Raw genomic sequence first — 19,953 nt, 5'->3', positions numbered from 1 at the left:
GTCTCAATCCGACTTCGGATCAAAATATATGGCCATTCAAATATTAGCCTATCAAATAGTGCCACATCAACATGGCCTACCACGTGCTTCCCATTTGGTGCACATGTGGCTATCCATGGCATATCCACCTCATCACCACCTGGCAGCACGACCCCAGTTGCTAACTCGTTCACACTGTGCCATGTATAATCTGATTCATATGGTTTGGACCAACCCGCAACATATATATGATTTAGGCAATGTAAATGGGTGTGGGTCCTCCAATGCTACGTCACCCCAGGAATAAAATCATGGCGGGTTTCAATATCGTCCCTTGTTGAAGTCATTGGGGTTAGGGTCTACCTTCAGGGCTACATGGAAATGTACACCTCATAATAAGGCTAAGCCCCCCCCCTTGACCTATACATAGATGCATTCACGCCACACAACACTTATCCCCACTTAACGAGCCCTACACGCCTTGTCACCCCAGGATTTAAATCCTGGGAGTTCTATCAAGCCCTCTACTCGAAATCTTCAGACTCTGAGATTTGGGGTGACATGACCAAAACTAAACATTGGGGTGATGTCATCTATCTTCACATCCTTCACGTGGCCTGGGTCCCACATAAGTCTTCGAATCCCTACAAATTACAACTTCCACATTATGTGAAGAATTGGGGGTCCTCCGCCTCGATGTGCCCAAAATCTTAACATCCAACTCCACCCCACCATGTTGTCCTTTTGTTTCAATTTCGATGGGATTCATCCTGATCTCCCTTTGAAATATCCGGGGTAAAACCTGTGGGATCCATCTGATGGTGGCAACGCTTATGGTATTCAACATCTCAGATCTTCAGCGTGTGCACGTTTGGTCATGGCACCTAGGCATATGGTTGATAAGGAGTCTGCTTCCTTCTGCCTTTAGCTAATGAAGTTCAACCCCCTACTACATATGCAAATATGTTTTGGGCCTTTCTATGTCCCCAATGCTTGGTTATAACGCTCACACACATAAGCCTATTCGACTCGAAGGTCGAGCTCCTAAGAAAAGTGAGTTTGGAATGATGATTTAGCCATTCAGATTAGTACAAATACTCAACATCAACATACAAGAACAAGGCAAAGAGGGAAAAATGCAACTAATGTGCAACCTTATTTTGCCCCACATCCACATGGGAGTTTATCCTTGTTAAATTATGGTATGTTCTATGCTTAGAGCAATTTACTTCTTCTCTTCTTATTAGCCACAGATTAGCAATCACATATACATTGAGTAAAGTGCAAATAGAACATTAAACGATCAACAGAAAACAAGCCAAGACAAGAGACACAAGATGTGGCGGCTAGCCAGGGACAAACCCCAATGCGGGGAAACGCTTTGATCAAATCTTCTTTTATCTTCAATAGTTTAGCATAGAGAAATAGTACAAAATCAGAATTCTGTAATTTTATATCAGCAGAGTCAAACTTGTTCAAACGAGTTGAAATTGACCTCTAATATGCTTGGTCAATTTTCGGTCAACTAGCCCTTGAATAGCTTGAAGAAACATCGCTTGAACAACCCCCAAAACGCAGTCAAACTATTGTTGATTGAAGTCAACTTGTTGCCCAAAACTAGGGCAGTCAACATTGGTCAAACCTGTGGACGGATTGCCTCGATTTTTGTGCCAAAATCTGCAGCCTGTTTAGGAGTGGCAGCCACACCAAAACCACACCCTTGATGAGTCAACGCTTGGTCAATGCATGTCAAAGAGACCTTAGTGCTCTTGATTAAATACAAGTTCCATACCCTAGTACCCTACGTGCTATTGATTATTGGGAGTTTCCCCTGCATAGAGGGCTTGGTTCTCTTGATTAAATACAAGTTCCATACCCTAGTACATGACAAAATCCAATGGAAACATTGCAATCCCCTCAATCTTGAAATCCTGAAAAACAGATAAGTCTGCTAGATTTTGAGTGAGATCTAAAATTCTTCTTTCTCCATATGAAATCCAATGAGGGCGAAACCACTCTCAAACATCCTGAGTCATTTCATGGTAATGTTAAAAATTTAAGTAAAAGGATGAAAATGAAAAATAAAGGAGAATGTCACTTTTACTTTAAATTCCTGCATATCAACATAGGCTTGAAAATTAAGCCGCCCCACTCAAAAAATCCTCTTTTTTATAACTTGAGAGGCATCTAGAAGCATCTAGAAGATATTTTAGTCGCCCAATAAAAAATTAGAAGCGAGAAAATAAAATAAAAATACATGAAAAAGTCAAGTTAGAAGAGGAAACTCCATTGTACGGCCTGTACTGGCCACGTTTTCTCCTCGAGAAATGGGCCAGTGCGGCCAGATACGAGTTTCCAGATCGTACGGTATGAGTTTGCCTTGTTTCCATTTCTTTTTCGGCCGGAAACGGACCCTTCTCCAACATTTCCTGCAACTTAGGTTTAATTAATTTTAACCAAAATCTCTGCTAGATTTTGGTTAAAATTAATTAGTAAAATATCATAAAAAAACCATTTTGTCTATAAATTTAACTATGCCAAAAATAAAACAACCACAACCTAGAATTAATTATTTAATTATTTATTAAATATTTATTAAATCTCATGATTGAAAAGCAACACGCATCCATCACCAAACAAGGGTAAATTAGATCCATTTAAGAATTATCTTTGAACTCCTCAACAAGGTGGCTTTATACCTGCTACTTGAATGCCCATCTAAAACATATAACATGCCAACTCTTCTCTCAACATGCTAGTGGGTTTATTAAACACTCTTCTGATGCCACGTGGACTCTAAACCGTGTGACCATCTCCCCGACTCAATGGAACCAATTTAAACCCTAAACCCACCTATCATCTGCCTAGGCTTAAATGTACTTAAATACGAATCCCTACGCCTTTTTGGAGCCTTTCTTGTCTCTGTTTTACCCTGGTTTCAATATCTGAGAAGAAAGGAATGGGGACTTGGTGGAGGAGGAAAACACGCACAGGGTGCCTAGATATGGGCAACGCAGAAGCAGCGGAAGAAATGGATGACCTTGACATGGAAGGGACCAATGGCCATTATGTGGGACATAGAAAACTGCCCTATACTGGCGGAAGTCCCTCTAATGGATGTCTCAGGAAACCTTAGAAACTCACTAATGGTTCATGGAGGAGTGAAGGGAGTTATCACTACCTTCTTGACTAACGAAGACTACAACCCTTTGTCCAAGGATATCAAATAGGGTTGCCAGAAGGCTGGGATCAATCTCATTGATGTCCCCAGTGGGAATAAAGATGCGACCGATAAGCCCATACCGATCGACATGTTTTTGTTTGCTTTGGACAATAGCCCTCCTGCTCTGATTCTTTTGATGTCTAGCGATGTGGACTTTTCTCCCGCTTTGCATAAGTTGCGTCAGCGGGGTTACACTATCGCGGCTGCGCTACCTAGGGTAAAAGTGCATTTTGCGCTCTCAAATGCCGGGAAATTTGTGTGGGATTGGCATAATATGGTCAGCAATAAGGGTCTTGGAACGATTTCGAGATTCAATTTGGATATCATGGTGGAATATTTCCCCAAGAGCTCCCTGAATGTAGGGGAATGTCAAGGTCATTAGCAAGAAACAACGAATGCCAAAGGTGTGTATGTTCTCATATTGTTTACTCGTTATATCCAGTAAGCTCTATCTGATATGTTGTTATTCCTATTGCGAACTCATCGAAACTTGTATCTGATACCCCCTAAACCCCGTAAACTCCTCTCTGAAGTTGTGAAGCTTATGTTTACAAATCTCGTATTTCAAACTTTTTATTTGGAAACTACTTTCTTTTAAACTCTATTGAAAAAACATTTAAAAAGGGTCTTGCAAAAGCAAACATCCACAAACAAGGGCAAGTAGAGAAACCCTAACACTTGGAACAAACATCAATTGGCTTTAGCCTGGATGACCTTTCTTTAGACCAAAAATGACTTCTCTGTAGACCAAATGACATCACCACAGACCAAACAACGTCCCTATCTATAAATCACCAGTATCATACAAGGGAGCAACATGAGATGAATTCGAGATATGCATCCCCGAGTTTCACGAACCTTGAAATCCATACTAGAGAGATGGGTTTGTGCTACAGTCCATATTGTATATGCCAAACCCACGTTTGCTGTTTTTAGATTCATTGCACTTAATGCCAGCGTGGATCGATCACCCATCCCCATCTGAGCTGTAGAGCAAATTGTTGTCTTGGCGCGATTACTTTTTTTGAGCAAGTCACCTCTTGATGCGATTATTTTTAAGTGTGTTTTTTTCCTAGGAAAAAAAGCGTAATTCTATTAGTGAAAATAAAATCACATGTTACATTTTCAAATATTCATAACAACATCAAGTCCATGACTGATGATAGGCTGAAACATACAGAAATAAAAAACAAACTAATATACAAAAGGGGAGAAAAACCTAGGCTTTTCTCCCTTTCTTTTTTTTTTCCACCTTGCGCCATTCCCCTTGGGATGGCGAAGAAGAGACAAGTGCAAGTTGGTTTCTAGGACCAGGCCTTGCATTGTCCCTGTCTGAATCTGAAGTGTCTAATCTGTGGGTATGTTTATACCCACTGGTTTCCATAGCTTCTGGCATGGATGCTGTTTGTACCTAAATTTCCTGAGTTCCCTTGGGTTCTTGAGTGAACTCCCCTGTTTTTCTGGTACTTGTGATGTCTGGTTGATCCCGGGTTGTGGGGTTTCCTCATCAGCTTCAGCTTCCTCCACTTCTTGTTGGGGTGGATGGAAATTCCATCCTTTTGGCTGCTTCCCATTCTTCTTCCCTCTGATGTTGTCTTTTTTGGCTTCCGGGCGTATATTTTTGAATATGCCCTGTTTTTCTGTAGATTCTACATTTGAAAGCTGTGTTTTCATAGTCAAGAGTCTGAGTCCAGTTCATCTGCTTGTGGATCAGTTGAATACGGTCCGACAAGCCTTTGCTGAGGTCTACATCCACACAAATTTGGGCATGTGTATAGATCCTTTCATCCAATCTTTGGGAATCCATCTTGAGATATTTCCCAATGCTGTTCCCAATACCTGAAAGTATGTGCTCATCCCAGAAATGAAGAGGGAGATTGTGCAAACGAATCCACACTGGCATTTTGGAGATGACCATGGTGTTTGCATCGAATGCTGGGAACCAAGGAGTGATGAAAAGTCTCGTTGTTCCCCAAAACCATGGCCCCTCCTGCAAAATATTGTCTCTGGCCTCTGGAGAAGGGAGTTTTACTATAGAAAATCCTTTAGAGAAAAGGTGTATTTCACAATCGGGGACCAGTTGGTCAAAATCCAATGAAAAAGTTCCTCAGGTTTTGGCCAAAAACAATTAAATCGACAAATAATAGCTTGTGATTCGAAAGAGGCACAGTGCACATCTGCTTCTGTATCATCTATATTTAGTTCTGGGATTGAGTTCATTAGCTCCACTATGTATGGGCTAGAGACTGAACCCTCTTGTTTTTTTGTTCGTCGCTGTTTTTTTCCCTTGCAATATATTCTTAAACGAGGGGCCTTCGTTCATTTGTTTCTTATTGACTTCTGAGTTTTTTGAAGTATTGCTCCCGAAGCCCTTACCTGCATTGGAAGGTTTTTTGGCAGACCCTCCCCCCTCCTTAATCACAGGTTGAGGACGATGGTGGATGCAACAGATTGTATATAGTAATCCTGCAGAGACCTGCAATCTTGTAAAGCTCTGCCTCCATAAATCAAATTTTGCATGTGTGTTGGATATCCAACTTTCTGCATAATGGAGTGCTTCAGGAAAAACACACTATTTGTATGTCTAACCTAGATCGAAAGGGAAAGCCCCTCTTGATCTGAAATCGATCCAAGACAATTAAATAAGGTATTACAAACTCATGTGCATGAATTTTCCTATGTTATTTTATGCAACGTATCGATAAGATTGCGAAATACACAGGCAATGAAGCAGTTAAAGAAAACATAACAGGCAAACATATGAACACAACAAGTTTAATAAGGAGTTCACCCAATACTCATGGGCTACGTCTCTCGGTCTAGCCTTCAATGGTGGCCTCTCTATTATGTTTTCAAAGCAAAGCTTTTACAACAGTGAACTCAATTTGAGTCTCACATAACAGATATAAATCAGCAAGACTGTACTTGGATCCCTCAAGTCTCTGGAGTACACAGGCTCTCCTTACTGACTATCGACCTCTATTGGTCACAGTAGTATGAGCCCAATCTGGGACTCATACATGACAGGCATTACAGAGGAGTGCGCTTGAACCTTTCAAGCCTTCTTTGGAGCACACAGACTCTCTGACTCTCTCTGTCTCTGTCTTGACTCTGGCTTGATGTTGCCTTTGCTTCTGCAGGTCAGTTCGACTTCTTCTCTCTGTTCTCTGCTCCTAGCTTTCTTCTTCACCTGCTTCTCTCTCTGTCAGCGTGTGGCTTTAAAGCCAATATGATTTCTCACTGTTCGTTTTCGCTTCCCAGCGTTCAGGTTCCCCTGCCTCTGTCCATTCGAATCCCTTTGTCCTGCGTAATCAGTCACTGTATAACGCCTCATAGGGAGGTGGCCACCTATTTCCTAACGGATGAGTGTCAGTTCTCTTGGACATATTTGAAACAACCGCTTTTTCCGTTAACTCCAAGAATGCCCACGAAACACGACCTTCTGCCAATGCATTGTCCACATCGGACTTCAAATCCTATACAACTCTGCTTGTTAACCTCGTCAAATCCGGTCATCCATCGGAACGCGTCTCCGCTGTTGATCTGGAGCCTCCAAATCCTACGGTCATCGTCCATATCGGGTGGATAAGTAACATGATGTTTACCCATCCAATGTGACCAATGTGAGCGATTTTCTCTCTCTTTCGCCAGACGCGTGGCAACCATTGTATGGCATCGGGTGAGACTCGGTTGAAACCGCTTACCGCTCGAAGCCCTTCCGATATCCTGTCGGTTTTTGTGGGACCCCGCTTCTGACGGAATCGGAACGATATCCGTTGCATTTTATGATTTTTCGGGTCCGGGTGCTTGCGGCCTTTCCTTCTTTGAGGGGTTTGCCCAAATCGCATATCAGAAACTACTCCCATTTCTTGAAATGGCTTTTGGATTTGCTAATTTGCGACAACATGCATTACCATGGGCCGACGGTCTGCGCGCTTGACCAACGGTCCTTGTTGCTCCGCACTGATCACAAATTGCTACTGTTACGAGTATATCTCCGATAAGCTTGATCTTTATAAGAATTTTAATCTTTGGCATGATTTTTAAAGAGTTCATGAAAACTTAGAGAGTGTTCTAGGATCCAATTTGGATCACCTCTGGAGATTTTATAAAAATTTGAAAATAGGAAGGGATTACCCGGAACTGAGAGCCATCCTCCCGCTTATTGCCCCCATGCCGCGCAACAGGGGCAAGATCAAGAGCCACAAAGCGCCGGTCTGAGCGGTTGATTGCAGGCGAAAAATCCCTGGCCATCACATCAACAACCAAAACTAGCAAACGAGCTGGCTGCGCCATGGAGAACCTTGGCCTGAAGAGAAATTGCTTCGAATAGAGACTTGGAAACAGATTGTCTGCCTTCTTTGTTTTTCCCGAGTCTGAAGCCGCCAAAAGGAGGGAGAGGCTGTTGCCTGAGAAGTCAAGATACTAGGGTAGACAGAGCGTCTGACTTGCTCGCACCACCGAGCCAAAAAGTCTGTCGAGAACCCCCAGCAAGACCCCCTGCCACATGCCTTCGGAAGAAGAAAACCAAATTGCAAGACCTGGCCCGCCACTGGACTCAACCCATGCTTGGCTTGCATCCTGAGCTCATAGCAACTTGAGGAGGGAAGCCCTCTTCAGCCGTCGTGACTCCAAATTCAGCTGGTTCAACGAACAACAAAGAGCCCACAACAACCTAGTCGACCGGTGAGAACAGACCACCAAAGGCCCATGGGAAGAAAATGAACCAGGTAGACAAGTTGAGGTCGATGAAGCCGCTTGGTACAAACCCCTCCATTGCCTCCAAGAACCATGACCACCTTTCGAGCCATCCAAAGAACAGAGCAAGGCGACCACTCCCAAAAACTCATTCTTGCGAAGAAAAAACCCTAGCTCCATTTTTTCTCCTATTTTAAGTGTGTTATTATTTGTTGTAGTGCTTTAAGACAAAGCTCTCAGAAATGAGAAAGACAAATGAGTATGGTTGGTGAAGCAACAATTCTCAGGTTTTTCCTACTAGTATCATTATAGGGTTCTTAAGGTTTATTTTCATTTTTAATTATTGGTTATGCATGGCAAGTCATATAGAAAGTACATATTCTCTCTCTTTGAATATGTTCTCTCTCTCTCTCTATATGCTCATCCTCATTCATATTCGAAACACATAAATGTACATCCTTATTTATATAATTACAATGGAAACTAATCAATGTAAATTGAAATTGTGATTCATATACATAAATGTTCACTCTTTGGTTCAAAAATTATAAATTGCTCCACAATATTTTATGTTTTAGATTCCATCTCTTTAGTGGGCTCTTTTGGATTGAAAGAGCTAGAGCCACTAGGGGAAGATTCATAGTCCCTGTGTAGAAGAATTACAATGTCCACCAAGTTTTCAGGATAATGTAATGCAAGAGTAGGGAGATGCACATGGGGGACATGTAGGAGTGCCCTCAATTTTTTGTCGAAATTCAAGGGGACTCCTCATCTTTAAAATTATAGTTATAATAATAATATAATCTTAACAATATTAATTCTTTCCATTCAAATTCATCATTGTGTAAGCTAGTGGAAATGTTGTAATCCCGCCAATCCTCAAATTTTGAAAACTGTTAAGTTTGTTGAATTTAAATGGGCTATGAAATTCTACTTTCTTTATAGATGAGGTTGTAATTGCTCTTAAACATCTCAAAGCAATTAATGATAGCATTCAAAATCTAAGCAAAAGGATAGAATCGAGCACACCCCTTCTTGGGGGGTGGGCGGGGCACTTAATCACCCTCGAGGGGAAATGCATCTCCCATACTAATGAAACATTTCTTTGCATTTCCTAGAGTTTTTCCCAAAGGGGAATGTGGGGAAACACTTCTTTAAGTGCCCTTGGAGTGTGAAAAATGTGGGTGACATGCCCCCCCTTGTAATCCCGCTAATACTAAAATTTTGAAAACTGTTAAGTTTGTTGAATTTTAAATGGGATATGAAATTCTACTTTCTCTATAGATGAGGTTGTAATTGCTCTCAAATATCTCAAAGCAATTAATGATAGCGTTCAAAATCTAAGCAAAAGGATAGATTTTTTTTACAAAAATTCTTCGGCGAAGATCACATGAGACATCATTTGTCCAATGATGTCTCATGTCATCTTCGCCGAAGAATTTTTGTAAACTTGATATGGATCACAGAAGCCTAAACTCTACAAAAGGATAGAACCGAGCACACCCCTTCTTTGGGGGGTGGGGGGGGGAGGGCACTTAATCACCCCCGAGGGGAAATGCATCCTCCATACTAATGAAGATACCCCCAAGTGGAAATGCATCCCCCATACTAATGAAGACACCCTCGAGGGGAAATGCATCCCCCATACTAATGAAACATTTATTTGTATTTCCTAGAGTTTTCCCTAAAGGGGAATGTGGGGAAACACTACTCTAAGTGCCCTTGGAGTGTGAAAAATGTGGGTGGCATAACCCCCCACCCCCCCCACCCCCCCCTCTCTTTGGGGGAATGTGTGAGAGATATAAAAAGGAAATTCACAATGGATAATTTACTTTAATATTTCAACATAAATTCAGTAAAATAAAAGGTAAAGTTTAATGCAAAACATACCCTTTGAAAATTTTACTTCAAAGACTTGCCTCTCTCCTTGCTAAGACAAAGGTTCATGGAACTTACTTAAAAAATTGCTAAAGGAACAAAGGAAATAAGAAGACTCTAACCAACATCTTGTTGCAAAGAAATTCTTTTGTTAATCTCAAACTCAACAAAATGAGGTGTGGAGTGTCTTTTTTTTAATAGGAGAAGGAAGCCTCTGAACCATTCATTACAATCCACGTGTTCAAAGAATACAATGTGCTCAATACAAGTGGTTTCTAACCAACCTTTATTTGTATATGTGAGGTAGACAAGGTAAAAAATAATAAAAATAGTGGAGCACTAACTCAATAGTGGTTCACAGGCTTGGATGTCAAATGATCAAAACATGTGATAATTTGCATGTGACAATTCCTAATTTATTTTTCTATTATGACCCAATTTTGAGATTCGTGTAGTCAATTTTCATCCAATGGAATTGATTTGGCAGACTTATGGCACTCTGTCAAAAGATAACTCTCCTTGAAGTTGGTTGTCCTTTCTCGAAGTTTTAGAAGTAAATACTTATGGGGAAATGATTAAATCACTTCCTAGAAGCTTCTAGAGGAGTAATAATGGTGACTAGTGTCATTCATGGATGTGACACACTAGTTCACACATACATCCTATAAGCTCTCAAGTATAGACATGGATACAAGAAGGGGACTCCCCTCGCACATGTGCAGATGATACATATACAATGACTAATAATGATGCTCAAATAATGTTGAGTTTACATAAATGTTGATGTAGACCTTTGGTGATGATGCAGTGACCTTGTCATTGTCCACCTCAATTGACATGAATCCCAATGCACAGGCACACATCCTAAGAAACTTTGACACATATCCCAGTGTGATCAAATATAGTTGTATATAGATACATGGATCCTAGTGCAGGTACATGGATCAAAAGGCATTGTGCATGCACCTCAAGGCATGGTACATGGATCCCAATGCATGGTTCCCAACCTATAATCACACTTCCAATTTCAATTAATTGTTAGGCACTAATATAAATAAGACAATTATGCATAGATAACATAAGCAAATGTTACTAATTTACTTAGAATCAACAAAGAGGGACAAACTTACCCCTAGTACATGTGTTTATTTCTCAAGTCCTCTTGGTTAGAGTAGGTAAATGATGTCAAATTATGGTAAGGGGATACAAGGGTAACCCATGGAATAACTTGTGAAGTCATATCACGGTGTGGAGGGTCTATTCTAGTACAACTAGTTGATTAGATTGTGGCTAGGAGTCTTAATTTACTTGCAAAATCGTATGAAAAGACTATAAGTTAAACGTAGCTCAATCCATACTCCATTATACCTCGAAGATACCTGACCACATGTTTTGTTGCCACCCAATGAATGCTCTTTAGCTTCACCATGAATTGGCTCAATGTGTTAACAACAAAATAAATAGTTGGTTTGGTATTGACCAGATACATCAAATACCTTATCATTTGCTTGTATAAGGTGGGATTCACCAACTCACTCTTAGAAACAGTAAGCTTCCTCAAGTTGATAATCATAGGTGTAGACATCGACATGCAATCCTCCATCTTAAATCTCTTCAGGATATCAACTACATTCTTGCCCTGCCTAAGGAATACCTCATTCGGTTGTTGCCACACCTTTGATCCCAAATTGTATTGCATCATCCTTATGTCTTCAATCTCGAACTTCAAATCAAGGTTCTGCTTGCACATCTCTATGAGCTTCTTAGATCTCGTTAGAAAGAGATCATCCACACAGAAGACAAATATGTGCAATTCATCATCAACAAATACATAGTACAAGTTGGAATTTGCCTCACTCTTGGTGAAGCCCAAGCCTAGAAAGTACCCATCAATCCTTGAGTACCATGCTTGAGGTGCTTGCTTAAGTCCATATAATGCCTTCTTCAACTTGCATACATGGGACTCTTTCCCTTGCACCTTGAATCCCTAAGGTTGCTCAATATACACCTCTTGCTCAATTAACCCATTGAGGAAGGCAGTGACATGCATATGATGTATCCTCCACTCCATCCTCAAAGCAATGGAAATGACCACCCTGATCAATGCATATTTGGTGATAGGAGCAAAAGTCTCCTCATAGTCTACTCCTTCCTTCTAGAAGAACCCTCTCAATATGAACCTCGCCTTACACTTCTCAACACTACCATTTGCTACATGTTTGATCTTATAAATCCATCAAGAAGTGACCATCAACTTCACCCCAAGCCTTGGTACAATTTCCTAGATATCATTCTTCATGGAGTTGTACTCTTCCACCATTGCATCCCTCCAAACTTGTTGGTCTACTACCTCCTCAAAAGTAGAAGGCTCGAAATCATTGATGCTACTCATTAAGGCCATACAACTGGAAAATCTCCTCGATGGTGTACTCTCCATGAAAGTGATGCTAGGAGCCTCTACATGCTCTCCTCGACATCCCCTAAAGCCTGCTCGACCCATCTTAGCCTCCTTTTGATAGAGCTCGAAGGATTATCTCAATCCTCTTCCCAATCAAAAGATTGTGTCCCTATTGTTGGTCCTTTTGTATTTGGATCCAACCCATGTGACATTTTAAAGGCCCTACCCTCTATGAATCTAACATCCCTTTTGACCATTGTCTTCCTTTGCACTACAATGTAGAACCTATGGGCTTTTGAAATCTCGTTGTTTCCAACAAAGTTCCCTTTTTTGTTGAGGGCTCCAAATAATTCTTTTCTAAGATGGTATGTTGACATAAACAAAGTATCGAAGATACGAAGGTGGCTCACCTCTAGTTTCACTCCTGTGGAAGCCTCCTCGGGAGTCTTGCTTCCTCAATGCCTTTTGAGGACTCCTATTTTGCAAATACACAATTGTATTACATGCCTCTGCCCACAAGAACATAGGCAGATCCTGATAATGGATGATGGCCTTTGCTGCTTTGATGATAGCCCTGTTCTTTCTCTCTGCCACTCCATTTTGCTATGGATTATATGGCATTGTCGACTCCTTTTTTATTACCACCTCCTTGCAAAAATTCTTAAATTTGTTGGAGGTATACTCACTCCCATTGCTTAATATAAGAAAACTTTGATTGTCTTCCTTGTCTAGTTCTCCACTAGAGCTTTGAGCTCTTGGAATCGATTGAAGATGTCATTCTTGGCGTTTAGGAAGTATATCCATGTCATCTTGGAAAAATCGTTATAAATGTCACATAATAGCAATATTTAGTCATAGACTCCATTGACATAGGACCACACAAATTGAAATGAGAAGTTCAACACACCCTTGGACCTGCTTTTGTTGCTTGGAAAAGTGGCCTTGGCATACTTGCCAAGTGCACATCCCTTGCACACTTCATCCTACTCTACGCTTAACTTCAAAAGACCAATGACCATCTCTCGTAACAATGGTAAAATTCTATAGTGCAAGTGACCCATCCCTTGGTGCTATAGTGCACACAGGTTGTCACTGTCATGCACTAGGGCTTGGATTGGTTTTCCTCTCAACAAGTACAAATGACTCTCTCTGCATCCAATTACTCGCCTTATGCTAGGATCAGTGTTTAAAAAAAACGCTGAACTTCAAAAGACCAATGACCATCTCTCGTAACAATGGTAAAATTCTATAGTGCAAGTGACCCATCCCTTGGTGCTATAGTGCACACAGGTAGTCATTGTCATGCACTAGGGCTTGGATTGGTTTTCCTCTCAACAAGTACAAATGACTCTTTACATCTAATTACTCGCCTTACACTAGGATCAATGTTTTAAAAAACGGTCGAACCTAAATGGAAATGGTCGAGTTGATCTTGCTGGATTGCTGGTTGGGCCGACTCGGTACAAAAACCGGACCAAAGTCCGGTATGTTATCCAATCGGCCGGCTCGGCCGAGTCCGTCTTAACCAGGCCGAGCCAATCTGCGACGGAAAAGAGAGGGAAAGACGGACTCCAAAAGTGATTTTTTTTTGTTGGTTTAAGGTTTTTGGCACTCCATCTACCCTCTCCCAAGCCTATAAAGGTTATCCAACACCCACACATTTCCTCACAGCTATCTCATTGCATTTGTGTGAGCATTTGTGAGGAGTTTGTAGTGGAGAGTCAACCAACAGAGTTTGACCTTGATGAAGATATTGGTCTTGATTTGGATTTAGAGATGGAGGCATTACTTGAACATAATGTTCAGTTAAATGCAGATCCACTAGTACCAGGCCTAGCCCCAAGTCCTCTAGTTGCAGGCACTTCCTCTACTCAGCCACGACGCAAGCGCATAGCTTGTCTATCTCAGCATGCTAGTGCTACTACTTCTACAATTGCAGTAGGAGATCTTGATGAGGAGGCCATGGTTTTCCCGTCTCACTTTGATTCAGAGTCTGAGCGAGATGATGTTGGTTTCTCTAGTAGCGGTGACTAGTGACTAGTGATGTTTTGTTGTAGAGGCCATTTAGAGCATCCTCGGTTATGTGTTTTTCTTCTAATCTCTATATATTACATGTATTGGACAGTGCACTAGGTGCCATTTTGATATAATAGATATATTCATGAGCATACTTTGATCATATGTTGTCTTCTCTCTATATTCTAATGTTTTGATTTTGGAAACATGAATGAAAATCTTTAAAATTATGTTTTTTCATAAAAAAAACATTTAATGTATTTTTTTACAAAAACTGAGTCATTGAAATCAACGAGGTTGAGTCGATACAGAGTCGGAGTCGGAGTCGACCCTCGGCCGGTTCGGAGTTAGAGTTTTAAAACCATGGCTAGGATTAGATCCCTTCGACTGCTATGTCTTCCGGCGCCGAAATTGAGTGTAAGTAATTTTGAAGCCCTGGTACGTACAATACTTCACTCACCTTCATAGTACTTTCAGAATCCAACTGAAACTATATGTTTCCCACACCCTCTACTGCATACTTGGCATTGCCACCAAGCTCCACGTATAGGTCTTTGTGCTCCTTAGCCATATTGGTGAATAGGTCATGAGATCCTCTTATGTGACAAGATGCTCCACTATCCACAAACCACACCACACATGTAATGGTGCTAGAAAGACAAGACACCAAGGAATTTTCCTTCTTAAACTTATTGGCTAACTCATCCATCTATGCAGATGTAGCCATAGTTGTCTTCCCCTTGCCCTTCTTCTTATTTGGAAATGGACATTGACTTGCATGGTGTCCATATTTATGACACGCAAAGTGCTTGGCTTTTGCTCATGTTCTTCGTGTTATTTGAAGATGCTCCTCCACTTGAGTTTTGCTTGGCCTTCACCTTACCTTTTTTTGCTTGCCTAGCAAAGAGCTAGGTTCTCCTCACCACCCCCTTACGTTGTCCACGAGTCAATGATTCCTCCCAAATCTCCATTTGGGTGAAATCATCCCATAGGTTATTCCAATCAGGAAGCTTGTCATGTGCGAGGATTCCTATCACAAAGGAAGCCTATTGTCTAGAGAAACCACTCAAGGCTATCTTAACATGCTCATCCTCTTGCACAACTTCCTCAACAGTTGCAAGCTTATTTCGAACTTGTTGAATCCTGGTGAGGCATGAAGCCACTATGTTTGATTTGTGCATATTAGTGTTTCTCAACATCTCTCTTAACACTATCATCCAGTGCTGGTTATTGCTTTAGTACAACGTTGTCAAGAATGTCCACATGCTATGGGTTGTATTCTTGCTTGATATGTGAGGGGTCACACGATCCTTTACGACATCCAAAGTGATGCTTCTAGCTTTCACATCCTTTAAATTATGAGCAGCCTGTGCTGTAGCATCAGAAGGAGGTTGGTTATTGGTCTTATCAAACTCCCACAAATTGTGTTCCATTAGAATTCTCATGATCCTCTCCTTCCATGAATTGGAATTAGATGCCCTTTCGAGCCAGTCTTCAAATCTCAACCTACTCGAGATTATTTTGTCCAAATTAAAATTTTAGCCACAAAACCCTAGCTGAAAATGAAATATGTTGAATAAATTTTGTTGTCACAACTTATCTTCTCTTTTTTATGATACTATGTTAATTTCTAAGAACTAGGTTCGTATTTAAGTTTCCTACAACTATTTTATCCCCATAAATTAGTTTAAATCATCAATTATATTTTCTGCCATAAAATAAAATTTGAAAATTGTAAAACATTAATAATCTGGCACTTTCAAGTTTTAACTCACTAATTTTGCAATAGAAATATTTAGAAAATCAGTCAAAAAATGTAGTAAATTTCAAATTTGTCTCAAACAAATTTTCCATCATTAAATTTTCTCTGGAAAATCCAGGGCTCCACTCATGGGGAAAGTGGCTCTCAGAAATACACAAGAAAACATCCATAATAGAAGCTGGAAAAATCTCGCTGGATTTTAGGCCCAAGAGAAATTCGCTCCCCACCCCCCCAAAGTCAACTTGGCCTTGGCAAATCTCAGCCTCCACTTGTGAATTTCAGCCCCCTCTCCTACATGGCCTGCACACTGGAAGAATTCGACCTCCCTTGCTCCACGTGGCCCTGGTTGGAAACTCACCTCTCTCCACAAATTCAGTCTGCTCACAGAACTCGGACCTGTGAGTAAAGCTCGGACCAATAATAAAACAGTCCTGTGGAAGAGTTGAATACTTCAGACCTGTGGTGATTTTTGTTTGTAGCTCGGACCTACAGTTCTTTGCACTTAATTGAGAGCATCCTATTGGGATTTGTTTTAAACAGATCTTGACCTGTGGTTTCAACCTTCTACTGAAGTTGTTTGAAGCAGACCTTATCACTCTTAAAGATCAGACTTTGTTTAGAGGACCTTCTGGAAGCTACAAACAAAGTTTTTGTATATAGTTCTTTGAAGCATTACTGAGCATTGTTTTAGAACAGACTTATGCAGACTTTGGAGTAGCTGTTGACCCTTGTGCATAAATGTTTTGAAGCAGACTTTCTTGACCAGAACTTTGATCTAATCCTTCTTGTTGAGCTAATATAGAGCAGGCATCCTTGTCTCCACCTGGAGCACTATTGGAGATAGTCTTATTAGAGTAAATTTTGAAAGCAGTTTTGAAGCACAGTTTATAGGTGCAGTTTTGGGACAAACTAAAGGAGACCTTGAAGTGGACAAATCTTGTTGTTGGATAAGAACCTTGAAGAACTTTGGAACCTTGATTAAAGGAGCAGGCATTTGGAGCACTTTTTGATTTACTCTTGGAGAAGTCTATTAAAGACACCTTGATTGATTCTTGAAGACATTTGAAGGACTTACAAGACGCTGGTAGAGCTGCCTATTGAAGATACCTTGGAGGATACTTGAAGATATTTGGAAGACTTGTAGAAGCTGGTCTTGGAGATGTTATTGAAGACCATGATGCATTGATTGAAGGCCCTCATGATGTGACCTTGGAGATTTTGTTTTGGGTACAATGAAGAGCAGTGGTGACACCTTCATGTGAAGAATAAGGTTGTCATTGATGATGTGATGTGTAGACTAAGTGAAGGCATAGATGAAGATTGACAGGGCTTGTTGAAGAAGACATCGTGAGCCGTGAAGTATAACCAAATACATCTTGATGAAGTAAAGTAAGGGTTGGAGCCCAAGAGATTGGAGCCTTGAAAAGACAAGGTTGGTGCCTTGGAGGATAGGGTTGGAGCCCTAGAGGATCAGAGTCGAAATCAGGTCGGAGCCTGAACTAGATATAGGGTTGGAGCCCTTGAGGTTGGTGCCTCAAAATTGACAAGGTTGGAGCCTTGGAAGTTCAAGTCGGTGCTTGGCAAATACAGGTTGGAGGGGTTGGAGCCCTACATATATTGTGCTTGATATATTATGAAGAAGAAATTAATAAAAGCATTTATTCTTATTGTTCATTTTGTGTTCTATTCTAAATATAAGTGATATAACTGGTAAAAGTAACAATTGAAAAGAAACACTGATTCACTGCCCCTCTCTGTATTTCCAACAGTTTATTAATAAAAGCATTTATTTTTATTGTTCATTTTGTGTTCTTTTCTAAATATAAGTGATATAACTGGTAAAAGTAACAATTGAAAAGAAACACTGATTCACCGCCCCTCTCTGTATTTCCAACAGTTTGCCATTCACCAAGAATGGCAGGGGATCACCACAAGGAATGCCCATTGACATAAATACCAAAGGAAAAAGCAATGTATAGAATATGATTTCAGAAGTTTTGACAACCCCATTCAGGGAACTGTGTCAGCCACTGTTTTCAGAAGTTTTTACAACCCTATTCAGGGAACAATGTCAGCTACTTAGTTTTAACGCAGTAATTTGTAATGCACATTTGAAGTATTGTTTAGTCAGATAAGCGTTCAAAATCATAAGAGTTCAGAACATGTTTTCAGACGACTACATAAATGTTCAGGTTTCATCTCAGGAATCGTGTATTAGGGCACCAAAATTTAGAGGTTAATTGAGCTAGTTATGAAACAGTTTTCTACAACAAATTGCATTGTTCTTTCGAGGAAACACATTATAAATATGCCCAAAAAATATAGCGTGGTTTTAATTTGAATGGCAAAGTAATCAAAGGCTACAGCCGTTTTACAAAGGGTAAATTACCCTGTAGAGTAGAAGTATTCAAATCTGCTCCCAGGATCTTGTCTATAAAATGGGGTTTTCAATGAAGTTTCAACTTCTGTTTTTTCAATGAATGTTCAATATGACTACTTGGTAAATATGTTTAGTATTGCAATAGACCTCAAATTGAAAATAATTACTGTCATGCTTAATCTTTGTGGATGTGATCAGTTCAGAAATGGTTGCTTGCAGGTGTGGATAAACAAGGCTTGCCTTCTGAAAAAAAAGGAGTAAATTCAAAGTCCTCAGGGCAGACTTTGGATGTCAATACTTTGAAGGATGAGATCCTGAGGGTTGTTTCTATGAACGGAGGAAAGTTACCCTTTGGCCATATTGGAGCCAGTTATGGGAAGGCCTTCGGAAAAAACTTTTGTCTGGTAAAATATGGTTATCGTAACTTACGTTCTATAATTCAAGAGATGGGGGATCTATGCTTGGAAGGGGATGGTGAAAAAATGTCTGTGTATATAAAAGTTGCGGATAATTTAGATATTTCCATTGACACAAATGCAAATAAGAGGATAAGAACAACTAGCTAGAGAGACTATTCGAGTTGAGATGTGGTTATCTGTGTGCAAACCAAACTGAGGATTATATATGATGGATGGCAATCTGGTCAGTTGGATTGATAGGTTGGATGCCAAGAGTGAAGAGAAACAAACACTAGAGTTGGGGCACAAATTCAGTTCTGATGAACTTTTGTAAGCCATTATTTCAAAGCTCTAATGATCAGTTTTTTGATTTGACAGATGTTTTGCCCTAATATCCAAGGGACCTCTTCCTGATGTTTTGGTTCAAGTGAGCTTGATTTCTTCAGAAAAAATGACCATAGAGGAAGAGTAAGGCACAAAAAGAAAATTCCTATTTGTAATTATCAGAGTAAGCGATAACTGATAATTGTTTTACTTTCTGTATTCATTGGACTTGGTATTAAAATAGCATGAAGCTTGAGAATTAAAGAGATCAATGTTCCCATGCGAATGATATTTTTGTATGTTGTAGATTTTTGCTATGAAAGTACATTTTTATTTTTTCCTTCTTTTGCATATTTCGCTTCCAGGACCGCATGTCAATCTCATTCGTTACCAAACTTTAACTATCGAACCAATTGTAGCATTACACCTTGTAAAGGAATTTCCCCCTTTTATCTGGTGCAACTTTCTGCTCTACACTGCTAAGAGCAGAAATCAAGATGGTACAGTTTCTAGCCGTGACCTAAATGCTAGCATAACCAACACATTCCAGGAAGGTAGAGCTCTGTATAGCTTTCTCCTTCTAGGGGATGAGTTAAGAAGATTATAAAAAACTTGACTTGTATTTGGTAAAAAAATGAAATTTGTTGTTGAGGATGAATTGTGTTTGCATAAGAGCCTACCAAGATTGTGTGTGTGTGCGTGTTTCTATATATATATGGCTACGGAGGTTTGCTGTTTTTGCTTTTCTTCTCAAAACCAACAAGAATAGAAACCCTTGTAGCAAGAGAGCACTTCACAAGCATGACTAGACATGAATTTTAGTTCATTTTTTGGAAACTTTACAAGGATCAATGCTTTACAAAACAAGCAGTTGTTCCATGGTGAAATTATAGATCG

At 40.2% G+C, this 19,953-nt stretch overlaps 1 protein-coding gene across 1 annotated transcript in view; it reads left to right on the top strand.

The window, feature by feature from the left end:
* The window catches only part of LOC149266343 (uncharacterized), a 32,775-nt gene extending 13,447 nt beyond the window's left edge, over positions 1 to 19,328 (top strand). The window contains exon 2 of the mRNA XM_089430338.1: positions 18,554 to 19,328. Coding sequence (XP_089286464.1) covers positions 18,554 to 18,900 — 347 coding nt within the window. The 3' untranslated portion in view covers positions 18,901 to 19,328. The remainder of the gene's footprint in view (positions 1 to 18,553) is intronic.
* Positions 19,329 to 19,953: the final 625 nt, after the last annotated feature.

Source organism: Pinus tabuliformis, chromosome 6 (genome assembly GCF_031772625.1).
Source record: "Pinus tabuliformis cultivar Carrire ecotype Pingquan chromosome 6, CPIR1, whole genome shotgun sequence".
Taxonomy (NCBI): domain Eukaryota; kingdom Viridiplantae; phylum Streptophyta; class Pinopsida; order Pinales; family Pinaceae; genus Pinus; species Pinus tabuliformis.
The sequence above is the reverse complement of the archived record's forward strand: the minus strand, read 5'-3'. Positions and strand labels throughout refer to the sequence as shown.